Source organism: Curcuma longa, chromosome 9 (genome assembly GCF_044706935.1).
Source record: "Curcuma longa cultivar G26 ecotype Majalengka, Jawa Barat chromosome 9, ITB_CL_G26_1.1, whole genome shotgun sequence".
Lineage (NCBI taxonomy): Eukaryota > Viridiplantae > Streptophyta > Magnoliopsida > Zingiberales > Zingiberaceae > Curcuma > Curcuma longa.
The window spans coordinates 10,133,485-10,152,180 of NC_133869.1; the positions used below are offsets into that span (position 1 = coordinate 10,133,485).

At 36.0% G+C, this 18,696-nt stretch overlaps 4 protein-coding genes across 6 annotated transcripts; 3 read left to right on the plus strand and 1 right to left on the minus strand.

The window, feature by feature from the left end:
• Positions 1 to 222: 222 nt before the first annotated feature.
• LOC141835211 (uncharacterized) lies at positions 223 to 2,781 on the plus strand. Its single transcript, XM_074722642.1, has 2 exons — positions 223 to 535; positions 2,303 to 2,781. Exons 1-2 carry the CDS (start codon positions 281 to 283, stop codon positions 2,723 to 2,725), a joined length of 678 nt encoding a protein of 225 aa, XP_074578743.1. The 5' UTR covers positions 223 to 280; the 3' UTR covers positions 2,726 to 2,781.
• Positions 2,782 to 3,011: 230 nt separating this feature from the next.
• On the minus strand, positions 3,012 to 7,537 carry LOC141834875 (uncharacterized). The gene is made up of 7 exons (XM_074722263.1): positions 7,121 to 7,537; positions 6,942 to 7,012; positions 6,707 to 6,845; positions 5,402 to 5,488; positions 5,200 to 5,322; positions 4,738 to 4,994; positions 3,012 to 3,458 (listed from the first exon to the last, which is right to left on the minus strand). The coding sequence occupies exons 1-7, from the start codon at positions 7,299 to 7,301 to the stop codon at positions 3,348 to 3,350; spliced, it is 969 nt and encodes a 322-aa protein (XP_074578364.1). The 5' UTR covers positions 7,302 to 7,537; the 3' UTR covers positions 3,012 to 3,347.
• A 493-nt stretch (positions 7,538 to 8,030) lies between these two features.
• LOC141835228 (uncharacterized) lies at positions 8,031 to 11,465 on the plus strand. Its single transcript, XM_074722657.1, has 5 exons — positions 8,031 to 8,164; positions 8,266 to 8,363; positions 9,018 to 9,117; positions 10,104 to 10,286; positions 10,966 to 11,465. The coding sequence occupies exons 1-5, from the start codon at positions 8,108 to 8,110 to the stop codon at positions 11,086 to 11,088; spliced, it is 561 nt and encodes a 186-aa protein (XP_074578758.1). The 5' UTR covers positions 8,031 to 8,107; the 3' UTR covers positions 11,089 to 11,465.
• A 1,001-nt stretch (positions 11,466 to 12,466) lies between these two features.
• On the plus strand, positions 12,467 to 18,621 carry LOC141834708 (GDT1-like protein 4). 3 transcript variants are annotated; one of them, XM_074722049.1, is made up of 12 exons: positions 12,467 to 12,630; positions 12,712 to 12,780; positions 14,170 to 14,229; positions 14,307 to 14,354; positions 15,809 to 15,897; positions 16,003 to 16,039; positions 16,119 to 16,166; positions 17,522 to 17,590; positions 17,659 to 17,703; positions 17,766 to 17,827; positions 17,925 to 17,997; positions 18,161 to 18,620. In XM_074722049.1, the coding sequence occupies exons 1-12, from the start codon at positions 12,610 to 12,612 to the stop codon at positions 18,233 to 18,235; spliced, it is 696 nt and encodes a 231-aa protein (XP_074578150.1). In that variant the 5' UTR covers positions 12,467 to 12,609; the 3' UTR covers positions 18,236 to 18,620. The 3 variants fall into 3 exon arrangements, with proteins under 3 accessions (XP_074578150.1, XP_074578151.1, XP_074578152.1); XM_074722050.1 differs by having other exon boundaries at positions 17,525 to 17,590; positions 18,161 to 18,619; XM_074722051.1 differs by lacking the exon at positions 12,467 to 12,630 and having other exon boundaries at positions 12,706 to 12,780; positions 18,161 to 18,621.
• Positions 18,622 to 18,696: the final 75 nt, after the last annotated feature.

Consider the following 18,696-nt stretch of genomic DNA (forward strand, 5'->3'; position numbering starts at 1 on the left):
GGATGGAAGATCCGGCCTGCTTAATTAACAGCTTGAAACCCGTTTAGGACCCAGGATCCGCTCCATTGGTTGTATAAAGTGATTAAACGTTGAAAAGAACAATTCGGATCTACCATAACGATTGAGATCCGATCCGCTTAATCTTTTCTATCAGGCCCACTCCGGCCCATTATTAGTGCCCTAGATGAGTCTTTTATATCCCACCGTCTGCTCCGTGCCGCCCTTTCTCGTTGCTGTGCCGCCGGTTTTGCTCGGGTTGCAGTTCATCGGCGACGAAGGCATGGAGGTAGAGAAAGTGGGGGAATCGAAGACAGTGGTTGGATCAGGCATGGAGGTAGAGAACGCGGCCTCTTCCGCGGCCCCGCCTCGCCCGCAGTTCAAGGCGCTGAAGCCGCATGAGATGTCGGACCGGAAGATTGAGTTTCGGAAGGTATCGGTGCCGCAGCACCGCTTCGCGCCGCTGAAACGGTGCTGGATGGAGATCTACACCCCTATCTATGAGCAGATGAAGATTGATATAAGGATGAACCTCAAGGTTTGATCAGCGGCTTCTTTTCCATATCTTGTCTTACTTGAATTGGAGGTTTCTGGTGATCTGAGAAAGTGTAGAGTTTAGATTTGCCCATCGCGGATCATTCCCTACTGAAGAAACTGAAGCCCTGTTTTGCTGGACCCAAAAATAATTCTTTTTGTTTAAACCTTAATCCAAGCAATCCAATAAATTCCACTAATGTTATTGTGCGATTCAAGGTACCATTTTTTTGTTTAAACTAATCAATTCTTCATGGAAATTGATAATTGGAGAAATAGCCGAATCACCTTTTTCTTTGTACTGACCACTGATTCCATTACTTATCCAATCAGCTTTTTCTCTGTTCATTAGAGAAGAGTGTTTCTTGTCATATATTGGGTGATTCTTCTTTAGTCTTGCTTTATTGGACACAATTAGGGGGGTAGATGTGCCCTTTCTCTTCTATTTTAATATTTTATCTCATTAGTTCATCTTATTTGATGGATTCATACTAACATTTGCCTTTGTTTGACACTAGCTCTTTGACATAGGAGAATTCATATAGCCGATCCACTTAGTGAGATAAAAACTTTAGTTGTTGTTGGTTGTTATTGTAATTCATCTTATTTATATTCCTTAAGAATATCCATGCCCACCATGTTGTGGTGCTTGTATTTACTGCTGAAGCCTGATAAACTAAGCCCTCCACTCATTGTATTTCTACAGCTCCGGCCAAGGACCGGTAATGGTAGTTTCATACATGTATTATTTGTGGTAATTATTATGTATGTGTCCATTAGATAAGGAAACAGAACCTTGCTGATTTATTAGTTAAAAAGAGTTGCATAATTTAATTAACTGAATCACTATTAGTGAAACTACAATCACTGATAATATTACTTTTTTTTCTATATTGTACTTGTGAAACTACTAAGTTTCTAGTTTGTTTGGAATTCAGGACTCATGTATTATTTGTGGTGTTTGTAGAATTCATATAGCCGATCCACTTAGTGAGATAAAAACTTTAGTTGTTGTTGGTTGTTATTGTAATTCATCTTATTTATATTCCTTATGAATATCCATGCCCACCATGTTGTGGTGCTTGTATTTACTGCTGAAGCCTGATAAACTAAGCCCTCCACTCATTGTATTTCTACAGCTTCGGCTAAGGACCGGTAATGGTAGTTTCATACATGTATTATTTGTGGTAATTATTATGTATGTCTCCATTAGATAAGGAAACAGAACCTTGCTGATTTGTTAGTTAAAAAGAGTTACATAATTTAATTAACTGAATCACTATTAGTGAAACTACAATCACTGATAATATTAATACTAAGTTTCTAGTTTCTTTGGAATTCAGGACTCATGCCCTTTTGCATGATTTAGATTGAAGGAGAGTTTAGACGAGATCACTGAAGAGACTTTATTAGAGATACATTCTTCATATATAATATTAAGATAATGTTTTTTCACATATGATTCTTATAATATTCTGTTATTGGATTCTTCCTAGTGTTCCTTTGGTCTACTTTGCTGTTCACATATTGGCTTGAATTGTCAGAGTAAAATGTATGCTTTTTTTAGCTACAAAGCTTCTAATCAAACACATACTCTTACAGATATTGACTGAGTACCATAAAATGTAAAACTATTGTCGAATTGTTCAATTTTGATTTAGGATTTTAGCGAAATTACTGTAAAAAAATCTATATTTGAGATTCCATTCAATTTTTTTGTTATTTGTAATTTGGCTTTAAATCACTAACTGGGGCTGTTTATATTCTGTAGACAAAGAAGGTGGAGCTCAAGAATAGAGCAGATACTCCAGACATTAGTAACTTGCAGAAGAGTGCAGACTTTGTCCATGCTTTCATGCTTGGGTTTGACGTTGCAGACGCCATGGCTCTGTTGCGTCTGGACGATCTGTATGTCGATACCTTTGAGATCAAGGACGTGAAGACCCTACGAGGGGAGCACCTTTCTCGAGCAATCGGCAGGCTGTCGGGAAAAGGAGGCAAAACTAAATTCGCTATCGAAAATTCTACAAGAACTCGGATTGTGATTGCGGATAGTAAGATCCACATCCTGGGGTCTTTCCTGAACATAAAGATCGCTCGGGATTCTCTTTGCAGTCTGATATTAGGATCACCAGCAGGAAAGGTCTACTCCAAACTTAGAACTGTCAGTGCTCGATTGGCTGAAAAGTTTTGAAGGTTTTTTTTTCTTACTTTTGTCATATCAATGAAAAAAAAATTAGTTTGGTTCAATTGGGTGCAATGTTTGAGGTTTTGTATTCTGTTTGTCCTCATTTGAATTATTTTGGGCAATGATGTAATGTTTGGAAATTTTACAATCGGTATTGGGAACACGACTGTCTAATTCAGCTGATTGATCGACCTGACCCAAGATTTCATGGTCATTTTTGCAATAACTATAAGAATAACTATAAGGAATAAAATAATTATTCATTCGATCTAAACACACCATAAAATGAATATATTGGGAACACAATTGTCTAATTCAGCTGTCCAACTATCATCGTTGAGATTAACAAGCTACATAAACACATGTAAGTGACCATGATCATAATCCAACCTGAAAATTCCTCAATCAGACCCATGACATCAATCGCAAAAATGCTTGGGGAATCAACAAACGATGTGTGGAGCCAAGAACTGATTCCCTAACGAGATCAGATGCCACTGTTAAAATTTACATGGGCATATAAAGAATAAAGATGTGAAATCTCACTATCACTCCGAAAAGTTCCCGGCCGCGGCCGCATCGTATGTAGTCAACTCTGTGAAATGGCAAAATCCTTCTTTCCGCGAGGCTATGCGCTGACAATGCCTGACATCCATGGCACGACGATGGGTGCATTTGGGTGATCGTTCCGGTATGATTCCGAGTACTTGTCTTTGAAGTTCAACTGAGGTTTAACCGCCTGCATTTGGCAAAGTAGAAAGAATGCTCATTAGGGAAAGAAGACAGCTTGTAAATCGTATAAAGAAGAAATGTATGAACATGACTTAGCCAAGTTATAAAATCCCTTGCACATGTAGTTTCTCTTTTTCTCAGTTAGTCGACATGTACTAAATCTTCCTATCTATATTCAAAAGTGGGCTTTTCAACTAATAATTAAGATATAATAGATCGATCAAGATAAGGGATTATATATGTGTTAACCCAAACCATAAACTAGTCCCAACTGCAAAACTCTACTACAATAATGTGTCAGTTCATCAGAGGGAGCAACCAAGAGTTCATTATTAGAAAGGAAAATATATTTACTCAAGAAGCAAGAGACTTGTTGTCAGAGAAATAAGCAATTTAGTGCAGAAAGAAGCCAACGAACTAAAGCTAATCCAACAATGATTAGTCCTACATGAAATATGAGATTAGTGGAAAGGCGAACAACAAGTCATGTTTATCATCGAATTGGAAATGAGTGGCAATAACATATCAGAACATAAACTAATGTTGCTAAATTTAATACCTTAAGGTGCACTTGCCAAGCTTGAGAAGCAAAAAAATTGGAACACATTGCTATGGCATGAATATGGAGATTATGATAAAACTAAAGGGCAGTATATTAATAGTAACTTTTACAGGCAGCATGTTAGATTTGGAAGTTGTTCATGATCAATGCCAAGATATTGATTGCGCTTCATGATTGTCTAAAGTGCACTCATGGTTAGTTAGCAATATAACCTAAATATAAATACTTAATTAGATGTTGATTATTGTCACTGCTTTTTAACTGAAGAGCATTCCAAAATTAATTCTTGAGTTGTCGACATGTTGTAGATACACAAGACCTAAGTCCCTATATTCAACACTCGATCAGTATTAGATAAGTGATGATGAATATTGGTCATACAGGTCTTAAGAATTCTCATCATAACTATTTTGTGTAGGATGAACACTAAAATTCACAATATGATGTGTTGGACACCAAAAGTCATACCCATGTTGAAGACTCATAATAATGTCCAAGTAATATACCTAGCTAGTGTGAATATGGTATGATAATTTTGGTGAATGACATTAATCCCATCTTTCTGAAATGCTTCCTACATTTTTCTCTCCCCATTTAAACTGACTTCATAATTAAAAAAGATGAGTCATTTGTGTAATTACTGGAGGAAGAATTTGAGATTCAGTGGTGAAATAATTTAGCAGATACACAGAAAGTAAAAAATATATTAAAAAAAATGTCATACTTGCTTCAGCCAACATTCTTGATGCTTGTGTTCGTATATATCTGGTGAATAGCACCCAAATTCTGACGGACAGTAAACCCATATATTGCACTTCATTTCTCCTGGCTTTGCACGTTTTGCCTGGTCTAAGCAAGCCTGACAACAATCTGCTGCACTTTCTTTATGGTGGGTAAGACCCCATCGAACAGCGCTTCCATCATAATCAGTATGAAGTTCAGCATGGCATTCAGGAGGCATTGGTCGACCAGGAATTATTTCTTCGTGTAAAAAAGCATTAAATTAGTTGTTCCAGATTGACTAAATGATATACTAGACTTATCCATCATAACTTGGAAACAACATAACTATCAATTAGTAGATTTCCACTATTGACTAAAAAAATTAAAGAAAAAACACAGATGCCAACAGTTGTAGTTAAGAAGAAACTAACTTATAAAAAAATTCGGAGACAAAAAGATTTACCAATATCCTGTTCGTTTTCTGGCTTATCATCATGCTCATTATTAATAACACTAGTTGGCATCCAGAGTCCAATTTCTTCCATCAAACTAGGCCAATTAGTCTTCAGTGCTCGTTTCAACATTTCTATAAACAACAAAAGCGATTTTAGGAACTATCACAATGGTAGCAAAAGAACATAAATGCATAAGCAATCATAGCATACTTGCTTCTTGATTAGAGATGCTTAAATTTAAAGTTGTTGCCTTTCTGATATCTTCAAGCTTCTGAAAACGCCATAAACTCAATGCAGCTGCTCCAAAATTAAAACAATCAGTGTGTGGAACTCGAACTGTTACACTCTTGGTGCTAAAGTTTAATTTCAAAGAAAATTTGTACTTGAAAATTAAATTCTCATGTAGGATGCAAAACATGGATGTAGTTTAACACCAACCCTCAGTTCTTTAGTGACTGTGGGAAATTAGTTGATTGATTGAAGTTATTTGCTTATTATTTACTTCATAATTTTAAAAGTCCCATTTTAAGCTGCATAAGCGGGCACTTAGGTGGACATTGAAGATGGCCATAGAGCGATACTGCATATGATACTACATATGCAATTAAAAAAATATTTACTTCATTTGAACTAATTCAAACCAAGCCAAGTTGACATAGAGTCCTAAGCTAGCCTATTTAGTAGCTTGTAACTTGCAAGTGTTACCTTAAACAATTATTTCAAAAATGATAAATATTTTAGATATTAATAATAATATTTCTTTAAATTTAATACTAACTGCATATGCTTCCACATGGGCCCTTACCTACTACAAATGAACTATGCAGTGGGTCTGATCGTGTGCTACCTACATAGGTTTTTTAAATTACATGGAGTGCCATGGCCATTGACCAAGAATCCACATCATTATTGTAAGGCAACCAAGTGCCTAACTAATTACTGCCAGAAGCTAAATAGCTATTAATTGTTCATAACTAAGGTGCTTATCATAATTGGAAACAGTTGATACTGCAAATGGAAAAGTCAATGTCAGCTAAAAGTTGCCTACATTAGTTATTTTTGTAGTCCCAAATCGGTCGCATTATGGATATGCAACATGAAAACAAATGGCTCTAATAAAACAACAAAGAGATTCTAATTAGAATAAGAAAGTTTATGCTACTGAAAGAAATGTGGTTGTTGAGTAACCTATGCCAACCAAAGACAACCTTCCAGCCAGCATTTTACACATACAGCACAGGTAAAATGAAGACTATGTTTTGGTAAATTTTCTAAATCAGAAATACTGATAATCCACCAAGCCATGAGCTTAGACCTATCTAAAATCAGACTGACATAGGATTTCCATACAAATTTTAGGATGCTTTTAAATGCAAAGTGTCAATTTTTCAGTCCTATAACATTTCAACCTGAGCGAGCAAACCATCTAGTTGTCCGTGCACGAACAATTCGGCAAAAAATTACATAAGAGAAAGAGATGATCAATAGCAACATCCAAACAAAAGGATGACTAACCTTGCTGCTCTGTCACGTTAGTATTGTCAACGCCTTCTAACCTATGCAGAATTTCATGGGCCAATTTCTGCTTCACTGGTTGAGTCAACTTCAGTCCTCTCTTCTCTTCTTTGGAGAACTCCTTTTTTAGCTTCCTCGCCTACTCGAGCCCAATGTAAGAAAAAAAAAAGTTTGAACACTATTTCTTGATCCCAGATCGTGTGATTTAAAATACTATGTAAGCCTGCGAGCTTACTGCTCTAACAAGGGTCAAAGGCTCCAATTCTCTTCGAATCCGGATCGATTCTTCCATCCTCTTCAGCTGATCTGCGGTTACAAAACTTCCAAGGAGTAAAACCCGCAACAATAACGCAGTAAAATCGCGAAAACAAGTCAGCACACATATCACAAACAAAAAATGGGTCATCTTCGTACCAGCGAGAGAACTGCTGCTGAACCCAGACGAAAGAGAGAAGCAAAACGAAGTATATAACCAACGGATCACGAGGAGCGACGCGACCAGATTAACGCAGCAAATCACGAAGGTGATCCGCCTAAAGGAACAGCAGCACTTGCCGCCGCCGCCCCTCCCCCACTCTGCCGCGCCCCTCGCCATGTCCTTTCACCTCCCCCTCCGCAGCCTCCCTGATGACATCGCCGCACGCCGTCGGCGTCAGGTCCCCTTACTTGACCGAAGCTTGGGTTTCGGCGAAGTTGGTTCCTGGAGAAGACAGGCGTGAAAGATGAGGGGCCTATATCCCTGGAGAAGCTCGCCGGACGGCGTCCAGATCTCTTTTCAGGAGTGCGGGAAGGGAAGAAGCAAAGCCGGCGAAGGAACTTGGAAACCCCAAACCAATGGCAGAGGGAAGGGGAAGAAAATTTGGGCAAAATTTCCAAATAAACCCCTCATAATCATTTTATTAAAAAGTCACCCTTTTAAAAACAACAACAACAACTAACAAAAACGAATCCCATAAATTATAAAAAAATACATAAATTATCTCTTCGAATTTATTATTGTTTGTCTATTTAAATTATAGCAATTATATTTTAGTGGTTATAAAATTGTATATAATCTTGTCGGCTCAATTTTAATTAATTTGAAAATACTTTTAATTAATTTGAATTAAATTGATTTAATTTAAACAACACTTATGTATGATAATTTAAATTAAATTGAAGTATATAAAATAAAAATATTTTTATATGAGACACTCTTTTGTTTAGTATAAAAAAAAAAAATCTACTTAATTATTGATGGTATTGTTTTATAACCGGAGCGGATTCTCATTGTGTTTAGGATCCGAAACCCGACAGCGCGCTGGTTTCTTCTACTACACGATGGCTCCATGGCCGCGGCCGTGAAACTCCTTCCTGCGCCACGAGAAGCCAAGGAGAGCGACAAGGAGGAGCGAGTGAAGAATGGCTCCTCTCGTCCCCAAAACCGGAGACGCGATCTTCGCCAGTATCGATCGCGTGGTAAGACCAATGAACACTGCAGAAGCCCTAATCGTGTTGTCCTAATTCTCTTGTTTTATTCCATGGTACGGCTGATTTGATCTCGCTAATGGTGATTTCAGAATGCGGAGCTGTTCACGCTCACATACGGGGCGACGGTGCGGCAGCTCCTCACGGATCTGGAGGAGGTCGATGTGGTCAACAAGCAGCTCGATCAGATGTAAGTGTTATTTCCTCCTCCTTGCCTCTTCTCGCAGTACTCTTGTTTTGCTTAAATCGCATCTTCATCAGTCATTTCTTTGAGTTAAGTACATGAACTTGGCGATCTAGTGAAATGTAGTACCTGATCGTGAGATCTACAGGTATAATCAAATAAGTACGTGTCAGAATATGAACTCGATTCAGTTCTGCAAGATCCGAATTGAAAATTCAGGCCAAATTAGTATTTAAACCAAGTACGACAACGACAACAACAACCAAGCCTTATTCTATTAGATGGGGTTAGCAAACCAAGTCTCAGAAACTTAGTTTTTTTTACCCAATTTAAGACATTGCAATGTCTAAGAATAGAGACAGATTGAAAAAGATGAAAAAGGAAGCCCTAAGCATAAATACCTGACACTTAAGGACCAGAACTTACTTTGTGATCTGTTTAGTTTTCTAGGGAACATGATAAAGAATACTTTATAGATTTCCTTGTGAAATTACATAATGATCTGCTTCTAAAGTAGATAATTTTTGGTCATTTATAGTCTATTCTTGTGTCATTTATAGTTTCTATTTATTACAGTCCATCACCGCCTGCTTAGCATTACTATTCTTGATATTAATTTACGCTCTTACATCATTGTCACAAGATAATTGAATATCGTAGGGGATATAACATTGGCGTCCGCTTGATTGATGAATTTCTGGCCAAATCCAATGTATCTAGATGTGTTGACTTCACGGAGACAGCTGATGTAATTGCAAAGGTAGTTTGAACCCTGAATTATTTTCTTCTCTTTTTTAATATTCTGCATGTGCATCAAGGTTGATGATATAAGTTCTCTGTTAAATGTCATCAACAAATGGATTGGTTTGTTTTTTTCCAACTTAACCGCTGATGTGCCTAGGTATGGATCTTTTATCATGAACATTTGTAGCTTTATTGATGTACCTAGATAGATGAACCTTAACTTGATGCTGAAGTCATTAAGTTAATTTAAGTAAATTTTGTGTCATTGAACTAGTCCACCTTAATTATTTATCTGTGTTTTTTATTATGGCCAATTTGTTCTTCAGAAGATGATTGTTCCTGCATAAATAAGTTCTATATATAAATTGAAGGCTGGCATGACTTAGTCTTGTGTGGTTATTGTAGAAGTTTACTACACTTATTACTTAAATGGCATTTTTTCATGTCCTTTATCTTTAGCCAGGTTCCTTATTTCTCCTAGCCTTAACTGATTTTATTATATTTTATGCCTTGACTACAGACCATTTTGAAGAACATCCCTTTCTGTTCTAAGATAATTTTGATTGTATTGTGATGTGATTGTTGCTTGTGAGGAAGTTAGTCGACTTCACGAATTTCCAATTTTTACTGATGCATGTGTTGATGATGGATCACTTAGTTCTTCATACTTCAAAGCCAAGTTACTTGAGTTGCAGCCTTTTGTGTAAAAAATCATATGTTGTTGAAAACAGATACTAATGCCAACAATCGTTTGTTTGCAATTTTTATGGTTGGTTACACCAATCCTAATAGCAGCATGGCCTTTACGAAGAGTAATCAAATTCCATTTATAGCCTATTAAGTAGCACGTGTTCCTGCTTGATTAGTTTGTATTGTCATATTGCTTGGTTTCATTTTTTTCTTATTAAATGTCTGATTTCTCCTGCTCTATATTTTTTTTATTAGTAATGCAGCACTGAAAATATTTTTTACTAATCAAAATTGTACTGTATGATAAAGCAGATTGGTTTAAAAATGTTCTTAGGGGTTACCGCATCTGTGTCTAATTGGGATCCTGAGGGAACCAGCTTCAGCCTTGTTCTTGATGATAATCCATTGGTAGACTTTGTTGAGCTTCCTGATACTTTCCAAGGTCTTCACTATTGTAACATCTTAAGTGGAGTTATACGAGGAGCATTGGAAATGGTTGGTTTTCACTTTCTTATATACTTGCTACTTGTTGGTTTTCACATTCAAACAAGCATGCTGTCACTATCTGATGTCGTAGTTTCTATATGCATCACACTCCCACAATAGCAGCTGGTCTTACATGTATGACCAATTCCTAGCTTCTATCCAATGGCTCTAAGTAGGTCAATGGAGATTACTTTTTGTATTTTGAGCTCTGCAATCACTTGGTGTACATGTTTTGCACATTTTCTCAGAAACCGAGCATGCTATTAGATTACTTAAACCAGAATGTTTAAGCTTCTTTTCAGTCACGAACAGGGTCTTTGATGTTAGAACCTTATCAAGTTTTAAGCTTTGGCAGGGTCTTTGGTATTTGTTAGCTTCCATGCTGATAACAAGGCCAACTAGGCTGTAGTTGGAAGTTTCCTCCAAAGTTTCAAGTTCTTCACTATTGGTGGAACGTTCGTAGTTCGTAAGCCAATCTTTCTCGTTAGTGAAGTCGAAGTAATCTTGTTAAAATTGCTTTTGGAATTAGGATGGAAAATCCATTTGTCCTGCTGGTAAGAACTAGGATTGTAAAACTTACTATGAGATAGCTTAAGTGTCTTCTCATAATTTAAGTATCATGATTCCAGTAATATTCTATTTAAACAGGCAAATATCGAGTGAAAATAACTTTGGGGGGTCATGGCAGGTGTCAATGAAGACCGAAATCACTTGGATTCGCGATATGCTCCATGGAGACGATGCATATGAGCTCCGAGTGAAGCTCCTGAAGCAAATCCCAGAGGTGTACCCCTACAAGGATGATGAGTAAACTAGATATTTTGCTCAATGACTTACAAAGAACTCGAATAGTTTCCTTTTTTAAAAGTTCTTTTTAGATTCTCATGCTGTTCTTTAGATGCACACCATACCATGTGTGCCTGCCTAAAGACGACTTGCACAAGATATGCAAAAGTGAAAACTCACTAAGACAACTTCTCCTTTGGGTTAGTCGTTCGAATACTGGATCGGCGAACTGGTATTTCGTCATCGTGTCACAGTAAGGGTGGCTAGATAGATTGAGTCAGGGTTGAAGCTCTCTTGGTTTCATTTGCTTGCTTGAGTTCTTGCTAAAGATGATCAAACATGATGGGGATTGATAAAGAGTTGTAACAGTTTGCTTTACAAAGTTTAAGCAATATCAGATTGTTCTCAACTTTCTATTAAGTTTTCCATGGACACCTTGCCTGTCTTTTTCCGCGAAAGCCGGGCTAGCTAGGTCGAGCTAAATCGATTGATTGTTCGAACAGGTCCAAAGGAGACAATCAAACTAATTGTGCTGAACAAGTTAGATTGGGCCAATCAATCTATTCAAGTATCTATAAAATTTATAAAGAGAAAGTCAATTTGTATTTATTGAGCTAAAATTATGACATATATTTAAATATAGATGACTCAAATAGCTTTAAGTCAACTCCACTAACGGGTTGATACTAAGAATTATGCTTACTTAGATTCCATCAACAATTTATAAAAATTACTAGGCATTTTCATAATTACATCATCTGATTAAAAAATGAGAATGAGTTTGCGTGTACTTGTAGAATTCAAATACCATAAATTAATTTTCTGATTAAGAAATGTAATCTAAAAAATATCCAACAGTTGACCAAACTAAATTACGTTGGCTCAATTTTAGATTAAATTTATAGCTCGTGAAAAAATAAATAAATAAAAGCGTTGACATTGTAACCATTTGGCCGAACCCGGCGTGAGTTGTCTTCCGGCAGAGGGAATCTAAAATATTTTAATATTTATAATAAATTAATATTGCGCAAAATTAAAAAAAGAGTCCTTTATTTTTAAAAAATTAAAAGAGTTGAAAAAATATCACTTTTTTTATCCTAAAATTCTAAACTCTAAAACTGACTATTTAGAGTAATTATAATTAAAACTATCGAGCAGTTTTAATTATATATCAAAGCTAAAATATTACTATTTTTAGACATCGTTTTAATATTTTCTCAAATAAGATGTCCTTTTACGATAAATTTAAAATAAACGGCACCTTTTATTTTGTCATATTTCTCTATTTTTTCCCAAATTATGTGGAAATGGAAAAAATTTAAACACGTGACTGATATAAATAACAAATATTATTATTTATTTATTTATTTGTTAGGGTTCTCTATAGACTATAATATCTATAATAAGCCGCCAAATCGGGCGGAGCTCGCGATTTGACGATCCGTGGACTCCGTCGCGAGTCCATTCGCCTTCCTTCTTCCGATTCAATTTCTAGAGATTTGACGCAGGGAGACTTCGGGGTTGGGTTGGATCGAGGAAGGCGGAGATGGGGTTGTCTCTAATCGAGGTGAGTTTTCCAGTTCAATCAAGATCTGAGCTGGTGTTGATTTTGTCGTTGATCTATGTTTTCGCGCTTTGTTTCATGCAGGGTCTCACCAAATCGCTAGCTATGACCGTGCTATCGGAGATCGGCGACAAGACATTCTTCGCTGCAGCGGTGAGTTTTAACGCTCTGTTTCCTTATCTTCTCTTGGTGTTGCTGTAAGATCTCATGCTTAGTGATACGATGTTTTGGATCGCCTTGATTGAAGCGGAGTTCTTAGTCCAGAATGGTGTTTGTGGAAATTAGGAAGGAAAAAAAGGAGGATCTACGTTGAACATGTAGTAGTAGAGTTGTTTCCCCTCTCTTTTATTTATCTCGGAAAGAAGTTGAAGAACTCATCAGTATGTTAAGTTTGATGATGACTGCTAAAATTTGAAGCATGTGGATCTAAAAAAAAAACCCTCCATATAAATTCTCAATCTGTCGGTTTCAAATTTTAGTGGCTGCTGCACTGCTCTGGGGCCCTGTTTGAGACCCAAAAGACGATAGTTGATAACTTGATATAATGAAAAACATGTGGTCGTGCTGTGTAGTGTCTGATTGAATGTCTTTTCATGTATAGCTGGATTGTTATTGTTACAAATCCTCCAATGCTGTGCAGATTGGATAACTTTTATACGTGCTGGACAAACTTCAAAGGCACAATAGTGGTTACAGTCCTAACCAAAAAATTTCATAATGTATGAAGTAGACTTCTATGATTTGTAACCATGCATCCGACTTCAGGCTATACTCATCCTTTGATGCTGGGTTCGCTGTGCTTGATTGTGGCATCCTTAATCATATATACTACGAGCAGAACAAGGTGAGGTAAAAAATATATAGAAATACAAACGGAAGTCCAATGACACAAAAAATATATATATACATGATTTTTCTGGAAAGGAAGAGTGCTATGACCACAATGTCACATGCAAACAATGACTTGAAGGAGTACACACAAGAATGCAAACAAGCAAACAAACAATTATTCAATCAAACAAACAACTATTCAATAAACAATTTGGTGTTGTCATGCAATGCAAGGGAAACAAGACACCAATTATTCAATAATCAATTTGGTTGTCATGAGAGTAAAGAAACAATTATTCAAAAATCAATTTGGCTGCAACACCAAGATGCCATAAGGCACATATTAAATCACGACAAGATACTAATCGAATTTCTTCCCTTGGACACACTACTAACACCAACAACAGAAACAAGACAGGAAGCTCTCAGACTTCACCAACACCCATTAATGCTTTATGATTGCAACACTTAAACTGTGAGAACATTATGAGCGCATAATTAAACTGCGAGAACATTATGAATGCATAATCTCCAGCTTATAAAATTGAAATAAGTAATTGATATTTGATTGATAATCACAATATGTGACTGTATATGATAATCCAGCTCTTTTCTTGCAGACAGGGCTTTGTAATTTATTTATTTATTTATTTATTTATTTTGAGTTTGAGATAATTGATTCTGGTTTCTGATGTATATTTTCATCATAAGATCTTGGCGATGCGTCATCCCCGCAAAGTTGTTTTATCAGGATGTTTATCGGCCTTAATTGTAAGTTGCATTCTGTAGGTCTTTATTCTTTGTCATCTTAGATATTGCCTTTACATGTGTTGTGCTTGATGTTGTAGGTTATGACCATTTTGTCAGCCTCTCTTGGTTGGGCTGCACCTAGTCTGGTAAGCTGTTCATTATCTGCAAGAATCACTAAATTTGCTTTTTTTAATTTTGTGTTTACTGATTTCAGTTCATTGATCTATCATCCGACAATTTTGCTCAAGCATTCATTTTCCAGTAGCCTGTTCTCTTTCAGTTTTACTTGAATGAGATAACTCTTGGAATAATTTACACATTGAAGTAATTTGGAAGAGGAAATACCAGAAGTTTTAATTGTAGTTAGCAGGATTGAATTATTTTACTCTCTTTTTTGGAGCAAACATCTTATACTTTCTTGACTGCCTTGTGTAATTAATTTTTTCACATACTAAATTAACTTCCTCAACTAAAATCAATCAATCCACCCACTTGGAACTTTTTTCTTGTTCTTCCAGTTTTTCTCTTCCCATTGATCTTTTTGCATCCTGCAAAATGGATATATACATGCCCTGAGTAAATACTTTTCAATGCTCCAAATTTCAACTCTGAGATAATGCAATTGAATGTAATCTACCAACTTATGAAGCAATTTCTGTGCATTACATTGGTTTAGGGGATCTGTTATAAGGACAAATTTGTTCAGGAGACATCTTAGGTGATACGAGAAATCATGCTGAATTTTTGTAGGATTAGCTAACTACTTAATTTTGTTAGATAATTTATTTTGATCAAACTTGATTCAATTGTATTTTTTGTATCTACTCCAATTAGATCATGTATCACAAGATGGCTGGAATTATAAAATTTGGGAATCAGAATAAATTAGTTAATAGATTTATCCTTCCAACTGTCAAATGTTACGTGGTTTGTTCTCATGATTTTCCTTGTGGAAGCTCATATTCAAGCCTGCTGAATGGTTGGCTTTGCTTATATTTACCATTATGGCTCTGCCAGCATAATCTGTGACCTCTTTTGCAGTTAGCTTCTTAAATTTCTTTACATCCAGCTTGAACTGTTTGTAAATGGAATATATCATATAACTTATTTAAACTATTTATAGCTTGAACTGTTCGATTATAGAGCAGTTTGTGACATTAAATCTTCTTTCCTTTGATATTATCAATTTAAGAATTTTTATGATACAGAATACCATTTTGGCTTCTTTGAATGAGATCAGGGACTGCCATTCTTTCTATTCTCTTCATATTCTTGTATAACCTTTTTGTTAACATGATTCAGAGTACTCTTTTATGGCACTTGTGTTGACAAATATACTCAGAGCTTGAATTTATGGAGCATGGAGATTCCAATTCAAATTGACCATTGAATATATTTGTTATACTGCTTCTGTTTTTCCCCCTTATTTACACACTTTAGCAAAGAAATTAATCTGCAGATATACCCTGGAGTCCAAATCTTGAAGAGAAATTTACAATTATTGTAGTCATGGCGCATTTTGCATGTAATTTAAGATATTTATACTGGCTTTAGATTTTTGCCAAATGGACATGTCAGATTGGTACTTTTTCTGATACAGATTTCTCGCAAATGGTCACACCATGTGACAACTCTACTGTTCTTTGGATTCGGTTTTTGGTCATTATGGGAAGGGTTTACAGAAGATGGGTAATCTTTTAAATCCCTCCTCCTTCAGTCTCCATCAGTGTTATCTCATTTATCACCCATATCAAGATTTTAATGTTATATGACACTTCTTTAATATTACTTTAGTGAGGCTGAAGAATTTGCAGAAGTAGAAGCTAAATTGGTTAGTCAAGATTATCTTTAAGATTTGCTCTTCCACTAATATCATGGGTGAACTTCATTAAGTTCTTTCAAATGTTCAGAGTGCTGATTGGAAGGCTGAAGGAGTTAGCTCCAAAGACAATCGTAAGGTATTCTTTTTTTGTGTGTCGTTTGCTATATATAAATTCTTATGTTTTCATATGGCATTCAAACTTTACAGTCTAATATTCTCACTTTCCTGTCATATACCTAGCAAGTGCAACAAGTTCATGGGTAGAATAACCAAGAATGTAGCATTGTTGAAATTTTGTTCTTTGAGTCTGCTGACTTTATGCAGTGCTAATTCCCATCAAAATGTATAGTATCAAGATAAGTAGGCTCGTTGATAATGACATCAGTATTGCAATGCAAGTGGGTTCTTTTGAGCCTTTACTGAAGCACTATTAACTACTAAAGATTTAGCTATGAATTTATTTAGCGCTAACTATTGTGAAACTGTTCGGTGTCAAGATAATTAAATTTGTTTGAACTGATGTCTACATTGCAATGGAAGTGGGTTCTTTTAAGCCTTTATAGCAGCAATATTAACCACTAAATATTAGCCTGAGAAGAAAGTAGAAGCAGCAGGAGCAGATCTCAGTCTGTGCATAATCTAGCTGAAGTAGGATGGTTCAGTCTTTTCCAATCTTGGAAAAGTCAAGGTGGCCTTTTGTCCTTTACAAATCAAAACTTTATGCTTGTCAATCCAACAAGGATATAATGAACTCCAAAAAATACCTAATCTTCTAACCGAAAGTCAGTCTCCACTTGAAGCTTAACAATGAACAACGAGGCTTGAATTAATGGCCGTGAAAAAATAGAAGGAAGCCATAATTCTAAGGGGTATCTCTTTTCCACTTTAAGATCTTGGTGGATGGCAATGATCCATGTAACCAACCTTATTACCTTTTCTACAGAAGTTTCAGATTGGCTGGTTTTTTAGTTAGATCATTGTAAGCCTATCAGTGCAGTTTTTTGCATTCTCTCATAAATTTTGAACAAGCAATCAATATTTTCATAAAGAATGATAGTGGTACAGTTTCTTGCTCAAGCTTCAATCACTTGAGCATGTTTGCTAGTTGCAACTTGTTCAGAATAATGTTTAGGCATCTTATTTCTGTCTTATAGATCTTAGTTATCTAATAATGATATTGATCTAGTGGACACAGCTGGGGACCTCTTAATAGAGATATTGAACTAATGCACACAGTTGGAATTTGTGATTCTTCTACATATTTGCCCAACAATTTTCTCTTTATGGTACAATTATTATTATTTTCTTTCTAACAGTTGTTTTTTCACCTCTATGAAATGTTAAAATAACCTCAAAGCATCACTGCTCCTGCCATATGCAAAATTATGCGTGTCATTTGAGCAATTTTTTGAGTAAATATTTTCTTTTGTGCAAAACTTTAGCTGGCATTCAACATACATGATAACGCAATGTAAATTTGTTCATTAATAGCAGAATGACGACCTAAAAAAACAGCAGCGGCCATTTCTAACCCAGTTCTTTTCCCCTATCTTCCTCAAGGTATTGGCTCTAAATAAAATTTTTTAATTCTTCAAAATACTCAACATCATGCTAATGTACTAATGCAGGCATTTTCCATCACTTTCTTTGGCGAATGGGGCGACAAGAGCCAGGCAAGTTGTGGTTATCCCTTATAGGGCATTTTCACCATCTTAAACTGATTTGTTTTTCTCAGATTGCCACAATTGGATTGGCCTCTGATGCTAACCCACTGGGTGTCGTTGTCGGGGGCATTGTGTACAGCCTCTATCCCTCCTAATTTCCTTTTCCATTGTTGAGAAAAAAATACTAATACATAATGATTTACATTATTTTTTTAAAAAATGGATCACAGTGGGCAAGCGTTATGCACAACAGCAGCAGTACTGGGAGGAAAGAGCTTGGCATCACAGATCTCAGAAAAAATGGTAATAAACTCTTTCATATCAGTGTTTTTCGAACTGACTCGACAGTGATTCTGTTTATCCCATGAACTAGACTAGTTTCACTTCCTATTCTCAGTCCTGTCCAGTTTCAAAACACGGAATTATACTTGCCGTCGGAACTGATGCCACATTAATCTGACTGCAGGTTGCACTCTCCAGTGGCATCCTTTTCTTAATATTTGGCCTCCAGTCCTTCCTATCTGAAGCAGAAAACTCATAAAATTCAACAAGAGAACTCACTGTATTGGAGCATATGTTATCTATCCTTCTTCCTTGATTAGCCAAAAGTGTCCATGGCAAAACGCCACCCTATGTAACCACCCTCCTCACTTAAGATCAATTTCTTGCCTGCTGCCCATTTCAGCAGGATGAACACTTCCTCATATATTCTCTTTAACCATTGATGCACATCATGATCTCCAGAAATATCAAATGGTTCATGAAAGATCTCTCTAAAAAACCCAAGATGATGTAGGGATGTTTTTATTGCACTTCAAAATCTTCTAGCCAGAGAATTATTGACTCTTTGTAGACATTGGTGGGTGACTTATCCTAAAAAATAATTTTCATCACTAATGAATTATGAAAAACGTTGAAAATGGACAAATTTCTGTTTAATGTGTATTATATATTTGTCCATTTAGAATCAAATTATTAGTCAAAGAAATCATTATTCAATTT